The following is a 26,600-nucleotide window of genomic DNA, read 5'->3' on the forward strand; positions in this document are numbered from 1 at the left end:
TGCTGAGCTCTGAATTAGTTAATCTTTGTGTTTAGCTTTAAACACTCTTCGCATTAAACACACTGTGAAGAGTTGTGAAAACTAGAGGGCACTCAAAACTAAATTCTTGTCTCTAACTTACCAGTTAGAGTTTAGATGCTGGAGATAGCATCTTGTGCAACTGCTGTACTGCAAAAGGAGTGAGGACTTCACAGAACAGCCCCAGCAAGATATTTAGGCACCCTTGGACCTCCTTTTCCATTCTCCTCAGACACCTTTCTTTTGCCTCAGCTGCAAACCTGTATCTTTTCATTTGAGCAGCCATAGTGACAAGGGATTGGGACATATTTGCTTTCATTAAATGCTCTGTTTACTCTGCCCTTGCTATGACCCCGAACAGAAACAGCTGGTCTCCACTGATTCTTGTGAGTACAAACATGAGCTTTACAGGTATGTTTTTTGGGATGATGTTATAGGAAATTTTGCAAAAGAGCACCAGGAGATACACACATAGTTTCTCTATGTAATGTTCTGCAAATAGGCCATTATGGCTACATTACTGCGGGTTATTGAAATATGCCTTTAAATGATATAGCAACCCAAATCTGATTGCAGTAATTTGTGTAAATACCCATAATGTATTATGGTAGAAAATGTGAAATGGTATTTTTAGATAATAAAGCAGGTACTTAAAAGTGAGAGTTTTGCTTCCTAAAATAAGACATGATTTAAAACTGAATACAGTGCTGATTCATAATCAATTTTCTTGTTCTTTTTTTCAGCCTACAGCTAGTATTATGAAGTTAATGAAATACGTACTTTCAAATCTCCTGAGATATTGGCTCCTGCGAGAATGCCAGTGGCAGCTGGGAAAAAAATGGCAAACACCGAGAAAAATCCTTCTCCACCTCTGAAATCTGGTCCAAAGTTTTCTGCAAATATTGATGCTGCAAATATAGGTGAAAATGAAACATGCTAACAGGATTTGATTCCAGAGTTACTGAATGAAGAAGGTGAATCATCAAGTCTTTCACATCTGGACGTCTGGGTTTGAATCTGTCTCATATTACAAGCGAAGTGAATTTGATTTCCTCAGTCTGGTCCCCAGTAGGATGTGCTTGTGTGCATCTCAAAGCCACAGAGCCATATTGAAGTGACAGGAATGTCACTACAGCACTTGCACTTAGCTCTGTTTAAAGGTTTGTCTGTGCTCTGCTGATACACAAATGACTCAAACTGTAGCTAACTATGCTGTCAGATTCAGCAGCAGAGAGACATACTCAAAATTAAAGATGAAAGAAAAAGGCTTGGTTGCAAGCTTATTTAAATTTGAGCCAAAGATCCTTATCCTGTGACCTTTTTCAGTGGAATCCTCAACTCAGTAAGAAGCCACAAAGAATGCAAAGTTACTTTTCTGTGATAGATGAACAGTACTTGCCTTGGTAATTAAAAAAGCCTCTTGCCTTCTTTTCGTTGTTTGTAGGAATGACTGTTCCGATAAAGAAGTTTGCAATGGCAATAAGGAGAACAACTAGAAGAATAACTTGAGCCTGTTAATAGAAATAAAAAGATCTGAACTTAGAACTTTACAAGTAGTTCTAAGTTTCCATCACAGCAGAATATGAAAATAAGGGTCCAATTATGGACCTGATTTCTACACTCTGAAGTATTTCCAATTTTAACTTTTTTTTTTTTTAGGGTGAAGGAATAACAGATATCATCAGAGATTAAGGAATGGCTAGCAAATAGAGCTCTCCTGCTGATCAGAGCTTGAGAGATTACAGTGATAAAACCATATATTGTTTTAACTACTGTTTATTCTGTCAAACTGCATCAAAAATAAGGGCAAAAGGATCACTTACCCGAGGCTCTAAATTTTGCTATGAATTATAAAAATCAATATAATCAGGCTGTCTGTGAAACATGAACTTCCTTTTCCCTCTTAAATGAACGTTCAAGGAAGAGCACAGAGTAATAGTGCTTTCAGTGAATGTAATGATTAAACTGTTATTGCTTTTAGAAAGGCTAAGCATAAACTGAAGCTGAGTGCTTTTGAAAATCCCACCTGTTGTATAGCATCCCTCATGCACAAACCCTGTACAGTACGGTAATATACTGCTTGCTTGTATGTTCTTTTAAAACTTTACCTTTGCTTCCCATTCCATGCCAGCAACAGAGATGCCAAGAAGACATACAACAGTTATGGTACCTATGATTCTGATGTCATTGGACTCATCTACCATTATTGTATCACTCTCCTGGAAAGAGTAAAAAATATTGTTATGACCAGTCTTTCTTGGCCCAGCTGGTGGGATCAGGTAACAAGGTGAAACAGAAAGGAATGAGTTGTCATAGTTCAATCAGTTTCAACATTTTATGAGACCAAATGTTTGTATTTCATGGTCCAGCTGGCTCGTCATAGCTGGGATTATTTGGCTGTTTAATTAGGTGTCTACCCCCTTTTCTGATGCTTGAGGCTCTTGTTGAGAAATGTATGACATATTCATAAAGTAGAAATAATGGAAAAGCACTACATGGCATGGTTAGAAAGACCAGCGTCTTTCCTGCTAAAGTTGTCCCTTAAGCCACAGCTGAAAAGTGTCACCATTAAAACAAATATGTATATATAAAAGGTCCCAATTTAACAATATATATGAAACATTTACATTTACCTTAAGAAGCTCTACAACTGTTTCAGCAAATCCAACTACATACATAGCAACTGCCACAGCATTTGCAAAAGCAAAGATAAGTCCTATAGATCCACCAAACTCTGGACCTAGACTTCTTGAGATAAGATAGTATGCTCCACCTGCAGACAGAAATTACTGTTATTTCAGCACAACTAAATACTCAGATTTTGCTCATTTTTTCTCACATAAATCACAGGAATCTCTACTTTAAGCCTAACAAACATAATAAAGATTTGCCTATATTAATATATTAACTGAAAACCAAGGAATGTGCTTTGTACTGGTTCTGACTTCTGACTCTTCTGAATGCCTTTCTACTGCAAGAATCCTTTTAGTACATACTAGTATGCAAAAGTAAACCTTCAAACAATTTTTCATGATCCATAATGCAGTAACACAGAGCAGAGAAAACCTCACCTCTAAGCAGGTTCTGCTTTACTTGGATCCATGAAGCATGAAAAATCATGTACTGTGACACATTTTTAAAGCTCCCAGAGAGTGATGCAATGAGTCATTAATCTTTTTTTTGGCATATCACCATAAATGGAGCTTATTACTTTGTCAGTTAATTATTTCATCCCATCTCACTTAATATTTATTGTCAGGAAATGTCAAAGATTATATATGTTTTAATTTAATGTTTGTTCTATTAAGAGAGATCACCCCAAATATATTTATTTATTCTTATTTTTCTTATAACACAGTTATCTCAATTCCCGCTTTTTTCTAGTTCAAGTCTGCAGATTTTTGTACTTTTCATGAGATGATATTCACTTACCTCCTCTTACTACTCCATTAGTGCAAATGGCAGACATGGAGATACCTGTTAATGTTGTTACTACTACACTCAGAGCAATAACTATGATTCCAAGACCTGAAAGATTTGAAAAAGAAAGTATATACAAGTGTATTCAAATACCTGTTCTGCTTAAACGATGTAATAAGAACTTGCCGTTTTCCTCAGAGGCAGATCAGTTACAACTTCTAAAGGGTCTGAAATGTACTAAAACTTTGTATCTTAAAATACCTGACATGCACTTTACTTTTCCAGTGAAAATATTTGCTCATCTTTGAAGAAGTAGCTGAAATGTAAGGAGTATTATAAAGAATTATACGAGAAAGTATTAAATTGAAGATACCACTGATCTGCATCAGTCTTCAAAAAGGAAGAGTGCTTCGTGCTCAGTTTGTCAAAGGATGTCCAACCTGGAAGGCTCTGAATATTAAAGACCTGCTGAAAGGTAAAAATGGAAGAATTCCATGAAAATTCAGATGCCATTTCTCACTCAGCATTAGGCAGGAACATCTGAAATGTACTTCACAGACTGAACTGAAATCTGGAATTTATGAAAAGTGACAATTCAAACATGCTATAGATGGTGATTAGAGTTGGCTAGAGTTGTTACCTTCTGGTTCCTGCTGAGGTACTATTTGTTTTATCGTCCTGCTGGTTTGCGTCGTATGAAAATAATACATAAAGATCTTTCAGGGCTTGAAAGCATTAGTAACCCTAAAGATTTTACCTCCACGGACAAACCCATTAGTTGCTATTGCAGAAGTTGACAACCCAGTAATTGAGGTTACCATCGTGGCGAGAAGAATTATGATTACTCCAAGACCTGTCAGTAATAAGAAGATAAAATATTTTACTTATGTTCCACTATTCCTACAAATTATTCTCTCTTTAAATGGAATTTACAGGCCAGAATCAGAGCAATAAACTGAAAGATGGTTTGTTGACTACTTGGAATGTTTCCAAGGAGTCCATGTTGCAGTAGTAAACTATTCCCATCAGTCTTCAAGCGATGATGCTTTTTGATAGGAGTACTCTAGCCAAAAGCTCTCTTATGATTGTCAGAGATTTTCTTCATTAGCTGAATGAAACGAGCAGGCGTTTCTTGGCGTGGATGCTTATATCAGCCTTTAATATACATCCCGGCTGTTCAAGAGAAGAGATTAACCAGAGCTCTTTTAAGAATTCTTCTGTCTTTCATCAGTTAGTTAAATGCTGAGTTGGATAGTGACTGTGTAGTTTCACATTGCACCATGACAAAGAATCTATCAAGCAGAGAAACAAGATCTGAATGCGATCCTTCTATATCCTTACTTGCCAGGCTGTCAAGTGCAATGCTTCCCCACTTTCTCCTAATCTCCTTATTTCCCTGCAAAAAGTAGTTTTATTTTAACACAAAATCAACATTTAAAAATGGAAATGTTATTTTTTAGATGCTGTGTACTTTGACAAGTAACCTGTGATGGGTAATCTTAGATAACTTAGCATCCTTTTTTAGCTGATATAAAAAAAAAACAAAAACATAAAATTAAATGTAAACAAACATCTGAAGATCAGTATCAGTATCAGATCAGTATCAGTAGGTGAACTCAGTTTCAGTAAGACTGATTTTTGAGTATGTTTCCAATCGTGGGCTCTAAAGTCAAGTTCCTGTTAACTTTTTGAAACTGTGCAAGAAACTGTGTAAGTAAAAGGCACCTAATATGATTTAGAATCATAGAAACATTGGCTGGAAGTGATTTCTGAAGGTGTGTATCTTAGCCTCCCGGTCAGAGCTGAGCTTTCACCAGAACAACATTAAATCTGTGATGGCTTTGGCTAGTTGGGCCTTGAAAATCTCCATTGACAAAGATCTCTCAGCCTCCTTGGGTTACATGTTTGAGTGGTAGACTACCCTCCCAGTGAAAAAGTTTCTTTGTGTCCTGTTGGGATCTCCTGAGCTACAATTGGGGCCATTGCTTATGTTATATTTTCTGGTATTATGAATAAAAGTTTGGCCCTGTAGTTCAAGAACACTTCCTTGTTTCAAGTCAGGTGATGAAATACAACATTTTATCTCAGTTTTATTGCTTCTATTCCCATTTCTGTCTTTGAGAGAAAAAAACGAAACAACAACAACAGCAACATAGTTTGGTACAAAACATCAAATCAGTTCTTAGTTGTATCTGAATTTGCTAGTGCTTATGCAGTAGCTGTCTTGTTTCTGTAAGGTACAGAGGCCTTCAGTGTGGAACTGAAGATTATACATTGCCTGTAACAATATTTATTGACCAAGGCTCCTCCAAATTGAAACTTGTATTCTACAACTGACATCCAACTAGAACTACAAACATACTGATTTATCTGCTGTATTTTCACCCCCTGGCTTCCAGATCAGAGCCCTGACTTCAGTTCATACTGGAGGGCTATAGACATCCAGCCTCTGAATGAATGTTCTTTGCTGCTTAAATTAGAACCATGTTATCACAATCCTTTAAGAGCAACATAATGCAAGAGATATAAATGATATATAACGTAGCATAGGATATTTAAAGTGATTTGAGCCTATAATAAATAATGTTTATCCTATTGATTTCTGAACTCTTTCTATAACAAGTCATGCACTTATTTTGTACATGGTCCACATAAAACAAAAATAAAAATACAAATGGCCATTCTTTTTGGTTAGCTACCATTACATGCTGCATAGAAGGACCTTGTTGAACTCTAAATTTTGTGCCCAAGAAGTGGCTGAATATGGCTTTTAATCAGCTGTTAATTCTTAACTTGAACGTCAGACACATTATTCTTAAACCTGTGTTAAAATTATTTGTCAAGTACACATGTATCCTGAGGAGTATTTTTCTGGAATTTTCTATTAGATTTCACAAGTCATATTGTAAATATGTATATGCTAAATAGGGTCAGATATTTTGCTAATTTGATGGGTAATATCTGCTAGGGGAGGCCTTAATGTTATTTAAAAACAACAACAACAACAAAAAACATTTAAGAAGAAAAGCGCATAAAGTAAATCAAGTAATCCAACCAAAACATGATTGTAATATAACCTAGTGTAACATAACTGTAATATGTGGGGCCAAATTTTCAGTTAACATAAACTTGGTGTTTTTCCCTGCCATTGTTTAACCACTCCCTGTATAGGTACAAATACTGACTTTGGAGAGTCTCCAAATGTTAGGTGGAAATGCCAGACTGGTTTTGGACCTCGAACCTTATCAAAACCAGCCTGTCCTTTTTATCCTGGTTGTTGATAAACACTGGACCTTGTTTTTTTATCCTCTCAGAGTTTTTGTCCAAGACAGCAGGATTTGGAAATAGTGTCTTTTTTCTCTCTTTGGCCCTCTAATGATGGGAATATAAATGGTGTGCAAATGGTGGTTTAACTCATTTAATTTCCACATTAGTAGCAGTACCAGGTGAAATCCCCAAGCTTTCGTGATGATGAGCTTCCATCACTGTTCTCTTTAGGCAACTTGACTAGAGACTTAAACTCATTGCTTACAAGACATTCAGAAAATACATTGAGAAATTATTCAAATGGAATTTGATGTCTCATTTTCAGAAGAAAGGCTAACCTCCTTACATAAGACATGAAATTTTAAAAAGCAATAGCAAAGCAATAAAGCCTAAGAAAGGAGGGTCTGCTTATCGATGAATTAAAATGGTAAAATTAAATGTGAAAGCAGAAAGGTTGTTACTGATCTTGGTGCAAATTAATGCTAAAATCCGATTAAAGTTTAGATTGAAACCTAGGCATATGGCTGCTAAGAAAGTTGTTCTAAAATGAATTACACTTGCCTATGGCTATTCTCACACCTCAAAACAAAGTAATACGTCTTGATGATCTCAATAAGTTACTAAACTGCCCTTAAAAACTAATTTTGCATGAAACCCTAGAGCAAAGTCTTGGCAATATTAAGATGCAGAATTTTCATGGCAAGGCATATACTTATGAGTGCCCTGGGCTGTACGCTCTTATTTGGTATGCATCATAAAGTCAGCAAGCACCCCTTTGTCAGGCACAGCGCTAGAGCCACGCATGGAGCACTGCAAAAGTATGTAAAGTTCTTCCACTTAGTTCTGGAACATTTATTGTTTGGTGGTGGGTTTTCTTTGTTTTGATTTTTTTTTTTCTGTAAGTTTGTGGCTGATTTTTTTTCTTAATGAGCATTTCATTTGTATCTGTTTTTTTAAAGCTCAGTCTTGCTGAAGAAAAACTTCTGTGAAGTTACTGTATTTTGCTGGAAATTAGACTTCAGCCATGCAAAATTTTGGAGATATTTCTATTCAGTGTTTCATTTCAGCCATTAACAAGGCTGTGAATTATATTGATATTCAGTCTGAATTTGGGCGCTCAGTTTTATCCAAGATGAGGAGAGTGGAGGCCCAGAGGTCAGAGTTTGGACTCCAGCTCATGTCTACTTAGTATTTCTGTTCTGTGAGAATACAAAGTGAAATATTTGCCATCAACCTTTTGAATTGGTGCTTTTCGTGATGTCTGGGTGCCAGTTAAAGATTAGGGACCCATTTTACTTATGAACATGTAACACAGTGACACTGCTGTTGCAGTTCACATTTCTGTTTCTCTACAGCAGCAGCGAAAAAAACGAAGTTGTACCACGCAACAGCTACTGATATGTTGCACCTTCCTGAGGTGCTTCTAGTTGCTAGAGGTCCATGCAGTGTGAGCCTTGGTTTCACTGAACACTTAACAACATGCTGCCTGGAGCCAGTGGGGCCCAGCATCCCAGGGACTGGGCTTTGGGAATTGGATTAATTAAAATACACAGCGACGAGGCAAACATACAATACACTATGAAGTGTGCTTACTTATATGAAAGCTGTAGCAGAGTTTTAATAACTTAGTGTTTCGTCATACTCTAGTATGTAGTGCTTTGCTATAGTTAAAATCGTGATGAGATGAGACCTCCTTCCAGTTCTGTTTTCATCTTTGCAGAGAAGTGTGAAGAAGTGTTGTTTTTAATATGCAGATGACAAGGTTTGGAATTCACAGATAAGCAAAGTGCGAACTCTTAAAGGTTAACTCTCTACATGCTTATTAGAAATTGGCCCAAGTCACAAAGTTTACATCTGTTACAGGATCTAAATACAAATTTTACCATAGCTCAGAAATATTCAAATGTGATGATCATATGCACAGTTAACAGATCTGTACCTCTAAGCAGTAATTTGGCTGGAAGTCTGGAAAATTCCAATAGTTTGGAGGATTAACATATTTTACCTTGGCAAGCATTTGAAAACATTATTTAGTGCAACATGCAAATGCACATGTCAAATTATATATTAATTGTGATTGTGTATAGTTTATCCTCTTTATCCCTTTCACTGTTGAAAATGATATTAAATACGATACATACCAATTCCTGCTTGACCTACAATCCAGGAAAGTCGAATAAAAAGCATCACACCCCAGATATTGAGCATACATCTTACCTAGGTTTTAAACAAACAATTCTGCGTTAGTGTAACACTGAAAGTAGTGTTAATCAGAAGCATGATAGCGTGCTTTGTGGGATTTTTGAAAGCACCCCAAACATCCCTCAAGTCCATCTCCCTCTCTTCTTAACAGAGCTTAGTATTCCAAACTAATCTTAAATTTTATTTTCCTCTTTTTTTTTTTTTGAAATGTATATAAGTTTCTCACCAGCACACCCTTCACCCATCCAAACTTGACAAGTCCTGTTTTGTTTTCTTCTTCCTTGCTAGCTGTTGTCTCATCTCCAGCAGTGCTTTCTCCATTAGCCACTCTTTCCACTGAGCCGGTGCTCACGGCTATGTTCTGAAGGATCACACAGAAAACAAGCACATTTTTGTATCAAGCAGAGGACACCTGGTTGTATAAGAGGGACATGGAAGAAGGAATTCCAAAGAAGATCAAGTTTTACTGTTTGTAGAGTAGAGTGCAATACTCTTCTGACACCAAGCATCAACAGGTGGGCTTGCTAGCAGCAAAAAAAAATGAAAGAATCAAAGAATCACTTAAACAGAGTAAATACATTGTTATCTGATACTTTTTTTTTTTAGTGTAAACTGTATTCAACATAAATGTTGTGTTGATATGTTAGTAGAGCACCTAACATAATGAGGGTCTTATGATTGGCCTCTATGTGCTGCTGCAACAATTTACGAATCATCATAATTATAGAGAGATAATTGCTTGCTGGTGAAGAGACCTAGTTGAGTGCTGCATGGCAAATAAGTTATGTGATGAACTCTGGTATTTTTCATTGGCTAATGTACAAACATAATTCCAGCAGCAAATATTCTTGAGACACTGGCATATTCTTGAAAACAGTCAGAAAAATACTGGAGAAATGCAGTAAATAATGCAGTAAATTAATAACCCTTTCTGTGGTTTATTCAGCTCTAGCTTAACTGTAGTAGATAAGATTAAGATTTGGCATACTTGTTATGTAACTACAATAAATAGCCCAGAATTTTGGATTATTCCCATCCAGTTACAGACTTGTATCTGTATTTTATCTCTTCAGTACAGTTTAGCACCACAATATGTTTCTTGTGGTTTGAATGGGAACTAGTCACAGTGCTGAGGTTTACACTTGCTGTCATTGCTGGTTTGTTTCTTTTAATTTTTTTATACAAAGTTCTGACTGGTTTTGCACTGAGTCAGAATTAGGTTAACTGTTGCCAAGTGTTGTCTGGGTCCTGTGCAAAGAGACTCAGGAAGGACTATGTACATTATCTTAGCCGGGCAGAGGGTCAGGAGTGTGTGTCCATTCTGGAGAGGAATCAAGATGTTTAGGGTTTGGAGTGGAGCGAAGATGTTTCCAGATTAACTAAACAAGTCAAGGAGGGAAAACATCTGTGATTCTGTGAAACATATGAGATTTCTAGATATTGCTTAAGCTTCAAATCTCTTTCTGTTTTTTTGTCCACAGACTCAAAAAATAGAATACAATACTGGCATAAAGACTAATTGTATATGATATTTAAGATAATGTTTGAACTCCCTTCTCATGGATGGGGGTCTCTAGCTCCTGTGATATAAAATTTTAGAATGCCTTTGACACAATAAATTTAGGATTGTGTTCACAATTGAAATAAGTGACTGGATAACACATTTTGGCATAACTTCAAGTTGGTGCCTAACTGTGATGGGAATACAAAAGCTATTGAAAACCTGTGACTTTGAGCTCCTGAAATGCTTAGATATTTTTGACAGTTCTCACCCTAAAATAATAATGGCTCTGTTTGCTCTAAATACAGAAAATGATTAAAGTGAGTTAAGGAAGATTATCAGAATATATATATATATATATATTTTTTTTTTGCTTATTTGCACGTACAGTGGTTAGAGCTTCAAAGGCAAAAAAATTAAAGGGTTCAGTGTTTGTACTTGAAACAAGTTGTTTCATTTGTACTTTGAATTAATTTGCGCTATCACATGCCATTATCGTAAATTATGGCCTTAAACCTTCCATAAATGCATTTTAAATTGGTGTGCTCTAGTCAATGATTTGTTATTTACCAAGCAGCTGTACCTGCGCTACTCATGCATTAAAGATGTGGAGTAAAAGTGACAGAATGGTTTAAAAAGCTACCAAAATCAGAATTTAACTCCTTTAAAAAAAAATAAAAATTCCTTTCCTTTTTTTCAGAAGTTTAGCCTTCATCTCTCCTGGGGATAAAGATGATGAGCTCATCAAGTCTTCATAAAACAAATGTGGTAAATAGCCAAGAGGAAGAAAGGTTAGATGATTTCTTATGTAAGGTAAATATTAAGCCCAAGTAATTATCACCAGCTATCAGCTGTGAAATAGCCCTTAGACTATTTTTTAGGGATTTAATTGGTGTTTTGTGGCTTAATGAGTGCAAAGCCTGACACATCTTGCTAAAAGATGACACATATTTGACTCCAGCAGCGTGGGAACTGGATATTTGAAGTTCCTTTCAGCCTGCCTTACATTCTGACATTTGAAAAATTGCATATTAAAAATGTATTAAATATTAATATTTATCTTCTGATGCTAAGCCAGCATCAAAGCACAGTGGGAACGCTTACGTGATGTTTAGAAATTTGAAGTCAAATATATGTCATTTCTTATCAGAATCTGGCAATGGGCTTTGACAAGGCAGTTGTCTTCAACAATATGAGTTACAAAAAGGCTGTGGAGGGAGGAGATTGCCTTGGGTTATAGTGTGGTAAATCCAGATTTTAGTGTTAAAGAAAAAGGAATAAAGCATCTTCTCCAGATTTGTATCTTGGGATATTAGTCTATCCCCCTCACACACACACTGGGGCATTTCATCCCCAACTTAAGGGTGGCTAGAGAGCCTGCTGCACATGGGTTCAGCTGCACATACTGCTTTCACCTGCCGATAGGAGCTCAGCTTTTTCATACTATCTTAATGCCTTCTCTACTAATCTACTACTTGGTGTTCTCGCATTTGTTTATTCTTCAGAATGCCTAAATTGCATTTGATTGCATCTTTCAGTGGTGCTTTTCAACTCTTAGCAAATGTCAGAAAATCAGGTTTTATGGAATCTGTCTGGAAATTTAAGGCAGGATTGTATGAAAGACCACAAAGCACTTGGATACGCAAAAGCTAGGGTGGTACTTCTAGATAGTATCTACTTGTTCTGGCACTGTTTTCAGAAGCTGAGACAGTATGTTAATATCCCTGTACTTTTTAGCCTGGCAGCTGCTGAATTTCTTCTATCTATCTACTATCTTAACTATCTTAACTAACTATCCTGTTCAGCACTAGCTTGAAAACATGGTGAAGGTCTGTAGATAGAAGTAATTAGTCCAAAGTCACAGAGTAAGTCCATGGGACAGCCAGGAGTGGACTCCAGCCATGCTAATGGTGGGTTGTTTTTTCCAGTGCTGTGGGCAGTGGTTCCCAGACCAGGGCCACAACACACATAAGGGCACAGCAGGTTGCCAGCATAACAAAAATCCCATTACCTCTGACATTCCCTTTTATATTTTGAGAGGCACAAGATTATCCTTCTGTAAGCTGGATATTTTAAAAAAAAAAAAAAAAAAGTAAGTAAACAACTGAGCGAGACCATGCTCTTTTCTCTTCCCTAACAGTCAGCAATTTTCCCTTCATTGTATTCTGGGATGGAAGCTGATGCCTTTTTAACCTTCACTAAGTGAAAGTCTTAACAAATCCCAAGCAATTTATCTAATTGTGTTTAAAACAAACAAATTAATCTTCTTGACCAAATGAGATATGCAACAGAAAAAAAAAATGGTCAAAACTGAAAATTCCTTAATATGCTAATGTTTAGTATATGTTCATTTAGCATTATGTTCAAAGCCAAAATATGCTATTTTTCATCTCTCTGACCACCATCAATGTAAATTATTTCTATAACAGGAATTTTCTTTGGGGCATGGAAATGTGTTTAGTCCCTTGAGTAGCAGCTTACACATCTGAAAAGAAGTAGGGCTACCAAATTCATATTCTCCCCTTTTTACATCCACTTTGCAGTCATTAATGGAAATATAAATAATTACTCAGGTAACCTACTTCTCCTTTCTATGTTAACCATTTTAAGCAGGTATGTGGAGACCTTCATTTAAAGTTTAAAGTTATAATTTAAATTTAAGTCAGGCCCAAACTAGGAAGATGTTCTAATCAGATACTAAAGAATCAGGTCTTAATTTTCCTAATGGCTATGTTTTTGCTTGATTTCATTTCTTTCTATTGATCCTTCTTAGGATAGGAGAATCTACAGAGAACTGGAGTTTGAACAAGATCTTGACCAAAAATCAGATGTTTGTCTGAATTATTTAGACCTCAGAATTATGTAAAACAGTGCAATGGCAATGAGAGCATGTTTTTTCTGGAGGTTTTTTTTTTTTTTTCCTGCACTTAACACTTTCAGTCTGAATTTGAATACAGAGGTGATCTCTCTCTTTCCGGCCCTGCCTCAGAAGTGTACAAAAGAAACTCAAAAAGGTTTTGATTTTAGTTCGGTAAGTGGGTGTATCCTGTGTCTCTCCTTTGCTTTTTATGGAGAACTTATTATTGTGGATAAGGTGAAAGAGGCTATAACTTTACCAAAGTCAGTTCAGTACTGTATTATTCCAGTAATGTTTTGCAGTAGGTTTTTTTAATAGTTTAATTGTTTCAAACTGCTTAATCTAGTTGTTCTTATCCTCCAGAAGTTCTCATTGCATTTTTCCACATTATTTTGCATGGAGATCATTCCTCCATATACAAAAGTCGAGCATTAAAAGGTCTATAGATAGGTGAATTTTGCTGAGGCAGTAACACGCAAGTTAGTGAAAATCTGATATTTGATACTTAAGGTTGTTAGCTTATCAAATTATTTGCAGTGGAAGTTTTAAATGTGCAAACCATGAAGATTATACCTGACCAATGTGTTTTCTTTGGGTATATAGCTACAGAGGGTGACAAAAGTGAGGATTATCACGATAAATTGCATGTTTCTGGTATTTCATTATTCATTTACTATAGTGTCTATGTGGAAGAAATAGTGCAAACAGGAAGAGTCCTCTAAGGGGGAGGCTCTTTTTTTCCCCATTAAATCCATTGGGCATATGTATCAGTAATATACTCCTATATTGTAGAGCCACTCAGAAGGGGAGAGAAGAAACTGAGCCCTAGAAAATTCTTCAAAGACAAATTAGGTAGTTGTTTTCCTGTTCAGTAATTTTCTCTGTAAGTGTATTTTACACGGATATGAGAAAAGTCTAAACAGCTCTTCTGCATGACAGATTAGAAGGAATTCAGCCAACTTATTCTTCCATAAATATTTTATACGTGGTCATTCAAGAGACTCTTCAGATTCTTTCCAAACTCATTGGTATAATGAGCATGAAGGACTAAATTAATTCACTGAATCAGTACCTGGAAATTGTTGTCTCCTGTACCTCTTCAGGGCAAACACTTTCAACCCCAACACTCTTGTTCTGGATTCTTTCTTGCTATTTGAATGGTTTGTTACTGCAATAAACAGGTAGTGCTTTGATTTCTGATTATTTGAAATTGCTTTTATTGCACGTAATACTTTTTATAATAGCTATAGATATATAGATATATTTTAATGAATACAGCAGGAATCTGTGAAACTTAGTTTTGCATTGATGTTAAATTCAAATTTGGAATAAATGTGTATTGTGTAATTTGGTTAAATTATGAGTTGATATTCATCATCTACCATCCTAACTCCTAAGTGAAACAGAAGAAATTCAGTAGTTTTATACTTCTAGGTAAGATTAAGCTATGATGTTCTGATAATCAAGTACATTACTATCAGCTTTTAATAAAAATCTTTGCTTTGAGCAGGATACAGGGCAGAAAACATACTATAGCTACTGAAGGAAATATGGTAAGTGATTAGTTGTACTTTCTCTCTTGGGCAAGGTCCATGAATTTAAGGACTTTCTCATATTAATAAACAGAATTAACAGCCTGAACAGAGAAAAATTGTATCTTTCCTTTCCACTTACCTTTGCTAGTTGTTCATGAATTTCTAATAAGCTTGGTCTGTTGAGCTTATTCCCACTGACACTGCCAGTGTTTCTATAGTAATCAATTTTAGGAACTGGATCCATTGTGTTATGGCCAAAAGTTTGTAGATAATACATTTTATTGTGAGTATCATAGGGATGTAAACTAGCTTCTGTTTTTTCCCCACTTTGAAGGAAGTTGTCATATAATTCTCTTTTTCCCGGTCTGTAACTGATTCTCAGTCTGTTGTGTGCTTCGTCGGTAAAAGATGTTTCTTCATAATGTGGTGGGTCAGAGCCCACATCCTCTTGGGATGCTTCGTTGTTGTCATGACTTTCATTAATTATGTTAACTTGAAACCGATTAGCATTTGGATCCAAGAATACATTTGGAGAATTATTCATTGACATCTTCAGGGATAATACAGTCTTAGTTCACTGATCCTTTTGGTCTTCTGGGGCTGCAGCTAGTGCTACTCTAGCTACAGCAAAGGTTCTAGTGCTGTTGCATATGAAGTCTTTGCTCTTAAAGTAATGAAGTTCTGAGAAATTTTTCTTGAACTCTCTAAGCAGTCTTCCTAAATTTGTCCTCTATGGCTCTGCCATAAAATAATAATAATAAAAAAGAAATAATAATAAATGTTAACTTGCACAGTTAGGTAAATTTTCCGACATAAGCTGCCCACTCCCTGCCCTGCCAAATATCTGTGAGACTGTCATCCTATGACTTGTTGAATAACAAGTAGTTAAGTGAAAGACTGAGTTTGTGAGGATTTTTCTATCTAAATAAAATGGGCTATGGATCAGGTTTTAAGTACCTACAACTTCTCTTAATAACTCTACATTTAAATGAAGCCAGTGAAAGTGTGGGTAATATGAGGGATGCACAGGACTCCATGAAGTACATTTACTTTTTATGTTCCACTTAAGTGTTATGATATCTTGTATATTTCTACCATAGCCTAGAAGTAAATTGTCCTGAAAAGCTTGAATCAAATATATGTTTTGAAATTAATTACAAAAGTTAGACTTCAAATTTTCAATAGTTCTAGGATGGTGACAGTTTATGAGCAGGCAATTAATGTATAGCAAAACATTACTGTTTTATGTAAATAAAATTAATGTCTTATAAAGGAATAAATCAACAACAGGAACATATCCAAAAATAACATTGGGTTTTCTAAACTAAATGGATGAAATAAAAGTCTATGGTGAAGTATTAATTATTGAGAAATATTATCAGTAGTCATGGGCATTGAAAGCTTCCTAGAATTTTACACTGTTTTAGACTTTACTCTTGAATCACCCTTTAAGACAACGTGAACAAAGCTGTAGCAAGTCATACAATCATGCATGTTGGATGGGAGCTTAGGAGCTTATCTAGTCCAACCTCCTGCTCAAAGCAGATTGAACACTGAATATAAATCAGGTTGCTTAGGACTTCCATCAGTCAGGTCTCTGTTCTGTCCTCCAAGGACAGATTCCACAACCTGCCATGGCAGGTATTCTAATATTTAATTGTCCTTGCAGTGATTTTTTTTTTCATGTATACCCAGTTAGAACCATCTGTGTGTTGCTTTATGGCCATCATCTCTCACCTCAGTAAAGAGCCTGGGTCTGCCTTGTCAGTAACCTCCTCATAGGTATTGGAGGGCTGCTTAGGTTCCTCTAATACCTTTTATTCTAGCTAAACAAGCCCAGTTTCCTTCTGTGCCTGCTGCTGACCGTCTCGGTGGCCTCCATCAGACACATACAAGTTTACCAAGATATGTCATACATGGATAGGGGGACAAGTAGACAGTTTTTTCTAAAAACTGGGTTCCAGGTGCAATCTGATGGGTGCTGAACAGAGGGTAATGATCACTTTGGTCTACTAGTTATGGTCCTGTTAATATTGCACAGGACACTGCTTTCATTGCTCTCGGAGCATGTTGCTGACTCCTCTGTAGCGTATGGCTCACCAGGTCCCTTCCAGGAGAGCTGCTGCCTGCCAGTGAGGCCCCATCCTGTATGTTGCAGGAGGTTAGTCTGTCCCAGGTGCAGGATTCACATTTGTCCTTGTTGAATGTCATGAAATTCCTGTTAGCCTGTTTGTCTAGCTCATCTAGGTCACTCTGAATGGCAGCCCATAACATATGATAGCTGTACTATCTGCTGCCCACCTCCACTCTTCCACACAGACCCCTCAAAAAACAAACAAGGAAACAAAAACCCCAGGAACGAAAGGGGTACTTAAATATAGGGCTTAAATATAGGCCTTTGGTGGGTTAAGTACCTTTGCAGCAACTTGTGGGATGGCCTACATGTCCCTGGAATGGCCATGCATTTTGAGATATTGAAATGATATAGGAAACAATGGCAATGCATATGTCTTGTAAAATTCTGAGGAAATACAGAAGTGTAACTTTACAGACCTGTATAATTCAATAGGAGTCCAGGTCTGTTGAAACCGACTAAAACTGACTAAAACCATGCTTAGACATTGAAAATTTGCAAGTGTACATAATAGCAGAAAGTTTTAGAAGCAAAATATATCTGTGTAAAGGAATATGTGAACTGAAAATCAGGGTAAATAAGCCTATTAGAATAATTTTCTTTAAATTTTGTGTTTTCAGCAAGATGTTGGACTAGATGACCTCAAGAGATTTCTTCCAATCTATGATTTTGTAAAATACATTTGGCACTAGCACTGAAAGATAAAATACTGCATCAATATTTAAACCTTGGCAAGGTACATTTTGTCTAAAAAACACATATCAAAACTATAATTTGAAGAGCTGATAATCAGATGTCCTCCAGCTTCAGTATGAGATATAGCTAAAGCATATTTCCTCCCTTCTTCCATCAGCTATAGATGATATTCTGCTGTAACCTGATAAATGATACCACTTTATAACCCCTTCATATTTATGTTGGTTTTCCTGTTTAATGCTTTATAAAATCCACAGCAACGTTACATTAATTTAAGTTCTGTTACTTCTGCTGTTTTTGGATGATCTGTATTATTATTATTATTATACATTTCTCGTCATAGTATTCTGCTTCCTTCAGCTTTTTAAAATTGTAAGGAAGTGTTTCATCTTCAGGCATGAAGGAGCAAAAACAAATCTTTTGTCACTAAGGTCAGTGAAATTAGGTTTATTTCTGTCTCCATGACTGAATGAAATCCTGAATTTGATGACAGTTTGCTACCAACTAAAATAATTCTGTAATTTCAGTGTCCTATTTCCATAATAGTATTGTTTAGCTAGGAAAAGAAAAGTCTCTTACCTTTCTGCTGTTCTTGAAAACAGTACTTGTTTTTTTCACAGTGTATTTCCAGGAGCCTCTCAACTGTTATTTGCCATTAATTTTGCATTTAGCATTCTATCATTACACATAAATTATCAAGTTTACCTTATTCAAGATAATTTACCACTCAGTCATGTGTTTTTAGAGAAGGACAGTCTGCCTCTTTTATTCATGCATATAGTGTGCCTCTCTCTTTGAGGCATTACAGACTCTGCCTTATTGGCCAGATTTTTCTCCTGCTTAATATATTGAATAAACTGTCCAATCCCTCACTTTCAAAACATTTCTGGATGGTGATTTAGAGAAGCATTCTAGCTTGTTAACTATTAACCAGCAAATGTAGCTATCCATTACAATTACAGGGTTTATGGTATTGCAAAATTTCCAAGGAGGCCCAAAAATACTTTTGTTATCTCCATTTCCCTCCCAGCTATGTCTGATTCTCTGCACAGATCATAATCTCCCTATTTTTCAGTTCTGCATATGTAGTAGTGGAGATAACAAGAGTTTATAAAATGCACAGATTGCATTTATGAAGAAGAGATTCCAGTGAAGCCAGTGGGATCACTTGGGTACTATTTGAGACCCATTGGTGGGTCTCCTAGTCCCACATGTTTTTGAACCATTTGCTGTAAACCCTGTTCAAAGTTTTACTCTGTAAATTTAAGGAAAACCTTTGAAGAACTAGGTTTTGTGCATTCATTCTGGGAAGATCGACTCTGTTGTCTTTTGGGGGTGCAGAGAAGGGCAGGAGGAAATTATGATGCTTTTTAATCATAAGGGAATTTGATAATTGCTTCCAGGAATAGATTGGGTCAAAACCAAAAGAAGTAGTGAGGTTCTTGAGGTATGTTTTCTGTGCTTGCCATAGTAGTTTAGAGATAACTGAACTATATTTATCCCAGATAACTTAAGTACCTTCAGCAATCTAACCTGACAGTACAGGGCTCAGATGTGCTGATTAGGTGTACATAAAAAGAATGGCGGTGTCAGGTCTCTGCAGTGGATGATCCTATTATGTGGCTCAGTATATGGATGTCTGCCTTTGATTTTGTGGTTAAATTAACTGGGATAAATGCAACATGCTGAGTCTGTGTGGATCTGACAATTTTTCTTACACAGAGTCTGAAGCAGTTTAAAAGTTCTTATATTCACATAATTGTTTATTCTATTTAGATGAACCAGTATAGATGAGTGTTAGCTGCAGCTCTCATTCTTCAGATGGAAGATCATGTCCTTCCCTGTACAATCCAGTGTTCCGTGTTCCAAATGGCATTTGAGGTCCAGTGTTCCACTGGCTGTGTCTGTCTGCTAAATACAGCAAAAGGGTTAATAAGTATTTTTCCAAACACATGCAAAAGAAACCAACCATTGTAACTGATCTTTTTGTCTTTGCTGCTTGTTGCAAACAGAGCTGTTTAGCAAAAGTGACAGTGCTTAAAATTCTGATGCCAGCTTTCTTAAAAACTGAATTGAATTTCTGTCAAGTACTGCCACACTTGCTAAACAGCTGTGTGTGAGGGTGACCTTGTGGTTGTAGTCTCTGCTTTCACTGCCAGTTCTTCTGTCTTGGTAAGATCTCCTATGATCAGTTCCTCAGTTTGACAGTCGAGATCATACACTGCACAGATGTAGGAGCACAGAAGAAACAGCTGTGGAGATGAGCTGGAGAGTACAAAGGCTTCCAGCCAGCTCATGGACCCCTCTGCCTCCTGGGGGTTGGGCACAAACGAGTATGTGTGAGTGTCTCTGCTTTGGCCTTGACAAGCTGGTGTAATTACTGCTGGGAGCTGTTAACCAGACAGAACAGGTTGCAGCTAACAGTGCAACAGGTGAAGTTCCAGTTTAAACTCAATCATCCTCTGTAACCAGGGGGAGTAAAAATTGACATGGCGTGACCAGTTCAGTTAGATTGTCAGGTTGGTTATGTAATGTTTACTTATTCTCTTTCACCTTAAGATTTTAACTGCATGGGAGGCACAGGTAGAGTGGGACTGTGGTGTTCTTGGTTTGTGATGGACTTTTGAGCAGGTAATTAATATATTTTGTATTGCTGAATGTTTTTAGAATCTAAAATATCCTCAGCAATGTTTGTTTCCCTTCCACTAGTTCTGTTTAGCTTTCTGTAGCTGTAGAGCAGAAGGGAGACCTAATCTATCAAAAAGACACATTCTCAGATGAGCAGTAAGAAATAGAAGTATGCATTGTTTGCAGAGGACCACATAGATGTTTCACACAGGAGAAACAACGTACAGTTTCCTTATAAACAGTCATTAGTACAGCACCTCCTCTTCCTGAAAGGCAAGAACTGAGCTAGCAATTGATGTTATTAATTATGATTATATTATTAATTGTTAGCTTTCCCATTAGTTCCTTATAATATGATAGTGTGTGAACCAACCTTTTTTTGCCGTGTTAACTTTATAGTGAATTGTTTATTGTAGTATTTCTTTGCTGTTAACCATTTCTTATTCACCATTCCACTGTTCCTCATAGAAAAGCAATGTGAAGTGTCTTTTGAGTTTGCAACAAATATTTATTTAACAAAAATGGATGCTACCAACATACCTTCAAAATGTATGTATGTATAACAAATGTACTAACAGTTGGTTTCCAAAATGAAATCATCATCAAATTTAAGGCAGGATATTCTATGAGTTTTCATGCAAGAGCGTATTCAAATGTCCCTTTATCCAACCCCTCAACTTCATCTTCCCACGTAGAAGAAGGCATACTACTGTAGGGGTCCAGCAAGATTTTGAAGCATCTGATAATTAGGAGTCCCAAGAAAACACACAAAATTCCCACAAAAGCAAAACCAGTTTTTTGCTCTAAAGTCAGAGGGAAGGCAGACATTTCGTTGACACTCATGCTGGTTGAAGTGTTGCTGCAGTAATTACTGCTCATCATTGGCCATCACACCCTGGTGATTCTGTGGGATTTTCACCTCTATTGCTTCTTTGCCTGCATAGAAAAGTGGAATCAGTTTGGTTAGGTCTAAATGAGTTGTGTATGTCTGAGCTGTAGCATACGAACAGTTGGAAATGAAAAACAGCTTGGATTTTCGTAGCGTCCTGTTGTTTTTTTCACATTTAAGTTAATGTAATAACATTGCAACTTTTAGCCCCTACACACCATCCACTTACTGGCAGCAAACTCAATTTTCTGGCTTTCTGTCTCCTCAAAACAGTAATCTTGGCACATGGCTGTTTTAAACAGCATTTTGTCAGACTGGGCATAAGCCTACAGGTTTTGATTAGGCAATACTCACAAGGTCTCCACCTGGATAAACAAGTATGCTTTCTGAAATGGCTTTACCTCAGTCCTTAAACTAGTTAAACTCATACTGATCTCAAGGGGAGTTTCAGCCAAATACTATGGATTTTGCTCATGTAATTTAGTTTAGAAATCTAAATAAATAGATACAATTTGTGAAATAAAATGGTGCATGCAATTTTAGTGAAGTCTTGGGCTCCATATTCAGAAAAATACTGTGTTCATTTTGAACTTCGCAAGAATTGGAAGTAAGCACATTGGTAAAATTGCCCCTTCACCTTTCTCTATACATGTCCATGCAGTGGGTGCCATTCAGTATGTAAAATCCAAGTGTGCCCAGAAACACAGTGTTGAAAGATGCATTTGAATTGGTGGATTGAGCCACTGTGGTGATGTTACAGCCATGTGCCAGCTCCCAAGGGCACATGGTATATATGTCTCCACTTAAAAGAAAAAAATAGAAATCACTATATACTCTTGCATATGAGGAAAGATCAGTGGGAGAAGAAACAACACAACCAAATTCCCTTCCTCTAAGTCTTACTCTCATTTGTTTCTTCTCCTTGGACTTCCCCATTAAATACATATTTTTACAGGCATTCCAAGTACCAGGTCTGAACATGCTCCTTGTGGATGTCAGGGGACTGACCCTGGTGTTTGTCCTACAGAGGTGGCATGCTCCATCTGCTCCACTGAGCGGCTCCACCCCGCCATCACCACCAGGAGAGTTTTGTGTATTTCCAGCCAGGAGAGACTTTCATCGTTGTATTTGTAAGCTCTTATGTATAGATTTTAGTTGGGGGTGGGAGTTGGTTTGCTTTATTTTAGATTTTCTGTCAGATACTGAAACTCTTTTATGTCTCTGTAGGCAGCAGGAGGATTGGAAAGACTGGGACATCAGAAGTACAAGGCAAAGGACAAAGGCATTTTTATTCTAAGGTTGGAGCTTGGGTTTTTTTGGCTCTGTTGTTAACACCTATTTAACTAACTCGCCTCAGGGGAAAACTCTTTTTGTTAACAATTCAACCACCTCTCCCCCCAGGGAATTCCAGGTATCCATTTATTTCTTGGCAGAGTAATTAGGCCACTCAGAGCTCTGTGCTGCCATGACTACACTGATACAGGTACCTGCCCTAGCCAGTTCAAAGAGAGCTCCAGTATCTCTGTGTGGTAGTGCAGTCGTGACTGAAACTGAACTATAGCCATATCCTGAGTCAGTCTAGAATTAATAACAACAAAAGTAAAAATAAGAATTGGTATTCCTGAGAAGAAAGAAACAGACAGAACTTTTATCTTGTCTCTGTCTCCTTTCTCATGTTAAAAATCTGTGGGATTTTTGAATATTGTCCTAAAGAATTAAAATTTTAAAACAAAGATTAAAAAGGCAAGGTACAAGTCTTACTTTTTGTTTTTGTTTTTGCACTAACCTCCAACCTGGTATGTACTAAACAGTATGGTTTTCTATTACATTCTTTACACACTTGCTAGAGCACAATAACCAATGATCCGTTTATTCTATAGAGCTTTGTATGAGATCCTTCCTTGTTTTGAATGATATTCTTCTCTTTGGGTCATACTGTTTTAATTCCTGGTAAGTTGGGGAAAAGATCTGGATCTAGCCTATGGGAAAAGTAATGTCAGCAATAATTAATATTTTCTGAAAATATGTCACAGATGAAGCCACCTGCGGCACAGGTTTTCATTGTGCACCCTTCCACTTTTTCTATAGGTCTGACCTTGTGTAGAAAAAAAATCACAACTAAGTTCAGTATCACAAATTGGTGTCACAATACAAAAAACCCACCACCACCAACAGTCACCAAAACATTGCTATCTTCGAAGATGTATAGAAAAAATCTTAGATATAGAATTGCCTTGGAGAACCTTACATTGGAGCCAAGTCCAGGGAAATATATACATCTTTAACACAGAGCCATATTCCAAGTCTCACTAATTTTGCAGGATACACACTGGAATTAGTGGGATTTGTTTGCACATTATGTGCTTGTCAGTGGAGATTATGGGACAGATCTCTGTGCAAAGCTTAGCTGACACTGAAACATGGAGTGTTAAGAAATGGGTATCTGTCTTATTTGGCAAGAGTTTGGCTGAAACAGCTGTATGAGAAACCAGTGGGCATTACTCCTGTGTGGAAATTGGTTCTGGGAAACTAATACACAGCTTTATGCTCTTCTCTGCCCTGTTCTGAATTTCAGAAACTGTAATTGAAGCCTTAAAGTTCACAGAACATTTTGCTCTAATTGCATATCCCTGAAACTGTGGTACCAAAATTGACCTTGAGTGCACTTGTATTGTTTTTAGATTTTAGTGCTGCATATACAGGTTAGATGTCCTCTCCCAGTTAGTCAGATGTCCTTTCAGTTGCTGTGTGTCAGGTTGTGAGTCAGAAGACTCTGAATACTAACTAACATGGCCTACATGCAAAAATTCTTGAAGATAAACCTCTAGGGCAATGTGATGGGGACAGGCATTAAGTCAGTTAGAATCTGCAGAGTCATTTTGTAGGGGCTGGCCTTAGACTGATGTCTCTTGACTTTTTTAATAGGTCAGGACTCTACTTATCCTTTGATTCATTGCCCATATAAAAACACTGCCATAAAGAAAGGCTCCTTAACATCCTGCTGTGAAATAAAAGGTCATTGGAAACCCTTGTGAGACCAGAAAAAACAGCTAGAGTCCAAGAGAAAATAGCAATGAGGAAAAACATCTCAGGACATAGACCACTGAGGTAAGGAGAATAGAGTTATGAGCTGGGGATGCTGGCTGCACCCGCAGAGGATGAAAGGGAGTACCACAAGTATTAAGCATTGAAAGTTAGCTGGAAGAAAGCCGTTGAAACTCTTGATATTCCAGTAGCGTCACCAGTCCAACTCTGCCAACGTTTGGTGTGGTTTGAAGATCCCAGCCCAAGCTCTTTGTTGGCTCAAGTGTCACTTTTTTCAGACCTAGCTCTCGCCCTTGTGTTTTCAGAGGTACTGAGAAGATTAAATAATTTGGACTTTCCTGAGAAAGTAGCTAGCAAGTGTTAAATACAGACTTCCTAAAGAATCTTCCTTAGACTTCAGGTTTCAGCCACTCCCGTTTAGAACCCCCAGCAATTTATTTATTTATTTTTAAATGGCTCAGTACTGGAAATGGGTACCTTAAATAGCTGCTCAAACTGGAAACATTCATCCCCTTGGCATGTTTAAGCCTCAGGTCCCTGAAAACTCACTTCATAAACTACAGTGTGTAACAAAATGGACTAAATCAGTTGCCATCTGTTCTCCCCTTGGATGTGCTGCAAGCCCAGCTGCTGATTCATGAATCTGGTCATTCTGAAGGCTCTTCAACTAGCTTCAGTTCCAGGTTTCTGTTTCTGAGTGACAGCAAACCTGACTTGAAAAGATGTTCATACAGTTAGGGACATCAACAAGCATCCTCTGGGAGTTTCAGAGGCACTGTATTTGCACTCAACTATTTGGTCAAGGAAAATGAATTTCAGGAATGCTATTACAGCAATTGGGCACAGGAGTTGTTAGGGTAAAAAGATTAATAATGGAGAAAAAATAATGAAATAGAAACCAGAATGAATTTGGAATTCTCCAAAGGGTCTGAGATGAATTAACAACACATGGCCAGAAATGCAAAGGCAAAAAGATCTACGTGACCACACAGCCAACCTGTGATGCTCGTGTCCATGCTGCATGCCTGTCTTCCCTAAGTTGCTGGGGAGAAAACTGTCTGCTCAGGTGAGGTTTCTAAGACAGCATAGGGGGAGGTAGGTGTAAGGTAGGAAGGCCAGGGCGTAGATGCCCTTGTAAACTGCATTCCCCTGCAATGAAGCAGCAGCCGGGCAGTGACAGTTCTAGCCTTCAGGCAAGAGATAAATTGCAGCAAAGAGATTTTACCCCTAGGAAGTACGCAAGCCTGGAGTCTGTACGGAAGGACAGATCCCGTGCCGTGCCCTGTACTGGGAAATCACGTACGTGGGTAACAGGCAGGAAAACCAAAGGCTCGCTAGCATCACCCTCCGTTTACAGGCGTGGAAGAGGACACCTGTTTCCTGGGGCATGCAGGCTACGCCACCGCCACCCACCGAGCATCCGCCAACCCGTCGCCTCCACCAGCTTAGCCCCTGCTCTCCTCGGCCCCGCTCCCTGGGGGCAGGCCCCCGAGCCCCGGGGGCTGCCTCTCGGCGGCAGGGGGTTCCGGGTCGGGCCGGGCCCCAAGGTCAGCCCCCGCCGCGCCCCCCGGCCCGGCGACCCCGCGCTACCGACCCGGCTCCTCCGCGGCCGCGCTGCCCATGGTGGCGGATCGCGGAGCTCCCGGCGGCTCTGGGGAGCCCGGGCTGCCGCAGCCCCGACGGCTCGCACGGCTCCAGCTCCGGCCCCGGGGAGGCGTGCGGCGGGGCCCGGGGCGGCCGGGGCGGCTCGCTCGAGCTCCCCTCACCGCCCGGCGCTGCGCCCCCGCCGGGAGATGCTCAAAGCGCCCTAATTACGAATTGCACGCTGCAGCCGCTTCCCTCTTCTCCTCCCTCTCCCTGCCCGCCCCCTCCCATCGCCGCGCTCCTCTCCAGCCCCCCCGCCTCGGCTTGAAGCGAAGAAAGTTCCCGCAAAACGCTACGTGCGGAGCATCGGTAAGCGGCAGCGGGCCGGAACCCCCCGGGAGCCTCCCCCGGCCGGGCCCCGCCGCCGGGACCTGTGGAGCTCGGGGAGCTCCGTCCCGCCCAGCTGCTCCGGTGGTAATCGCGATTAAAGCAGGGAACATGTGGCGACATATGGCTGGGAGCCGCTGCTGGCGCGGGAGTCCGGTCCTGGCGTTGCATCTTTTCATTAGCTGTGTTTAGCTGATGCTGATGGTGTATTAAAGAGGCCTCCCTTTGCTACAACAGCAGGTGTTTGCGGTGGATAAGGAAAGAGGAGTTCTCTTCCCAAAGCTGGATCCGTATATTGCACTAATAAACAGCAAATCTGTTTTTAAATGATAGTGATTCCATATTTGCATGCTGCCCTGGTGAATACAGCCCCGGAAAAACGCACGTGGGTCAGTGAATCAGTGCCGTATTGTAGCACCATGCACGGTGAGATTTGT

At 38.5% G+C, this 26,600-nt stretch overlaps 2 protein-coding genes and 1 long non-coding RNA gene across 3 annotated transcripts in view; 1 reads left to right on the top strand and 2 right to left on the bottom strand.

Moving 5' to 3' along the window:
* Positions 1-15,018, top strand: part of LOC118251666 (uncharacterized) — a 53,122-nt gene extending 38,104 nt beyond the window's left edge. Inside the window, exons 6-11 of the long non-coding RNA XR_004779900.1 lie at positions 762-992; positions 2,150-2,305; positions 3,724-3,913; positions 9,196-9,422; positions 11,109-11,221; positions 14,776-15,018. This is a non-coding gene — a long non-coding RNA (uncharacterized LOC118251666). The remainder of the gene's footprint in view (positions 1-761; positions 993-2,149; positions 2,306-3,723; positions 3,914-9,195; positions 9,423-11,108; positions 11,222-14,775) is intronic.
* Positions 1-15,350, bottom strand: part of SLC12A1 (solute carrier family 12 member 1) — a 49,655-nt gene extending 34,305 nt beyond the window's left edge. Inside the window, exons 1-8 of the mRNA XM_035554035.2 lie at positions 14,940-15,350; positions 9,134-9,268; positions 8,847-8,922; positions 4,196-4,291; positions 2,652-2,791; positions 2,127-2,237; positions 1,418-1,529; positions 799-926 (exon numbers count right to left, since the gene is read on the bottom strand). Coding sequence (XP_035409928.1) covers positions 799-926; positions 1,418-1,529; positions 2,127-2,237; positions 2,652-2,791; positions 4,196-4,291; positions 8,847-8,922; positions 9,134-9,268; positions 14,940-15,350 — 1,209 coding nt within the window. The remainder of the gene's footprint in view (positions 1-798; positions 927-1,417; positions 1,530-2,126; positions 2,238-2,651; positions 2,792-4,195; positions 4,292-8,846; positions 8,923-9,133; positions 9,269-14,939) is intronic.
* A 5,233-nt stretch (positions 15,351-20,583) lies between these two features.
* On the bottom strand, positions 20,584-26,041 carry CTXN2 (cortexin 2). The gene is made up of 2 exons (XM_035554036.2): positions 25,787-26,041; positions 20,584-21,194 (listed from the first exon to the last, which is right to left on the bottom strand). Exon 2 carries the CDS (start codon positions 21,138-21,140, stop codon positions 20,892-20,894), a length of 249 nt encoding a protein of 82 aa, XP_035409929.1. The 5' UTR covers positions 21,141-21,194; positions 25,787-26,041; the 3' UTR covers positions 20,584-20,891.
* Positions 26,042-26,600: the final 559 nt, after the last annotated feature.

The sequence above is a fragment of the Cygnus atratus genome, chromosome 11 (assembly GCF_013377495.2).
Source record: "Cygnus atratus isolate AKBS03 ecotype Queensland, Australia chromosome 11, CAtr_DNAZoo_HiC_assembly, whole genome shotgun sequence".
NCBI lineage: Eukaryota > Metazoa > Chordata > Aves > Anseriformes > Anatidae > Cygnus > Cygnus atratus.

Bases quoted from the DNA above. Each gene is read 5' to 3' on its own strand.
- CTXN2 (XM_035554036.2), bottom strand. From the start codon at position 21,140: ATGATGAGCAGTAATTACTGCAGCAACACTTCAACCAGCATGAGTGTC.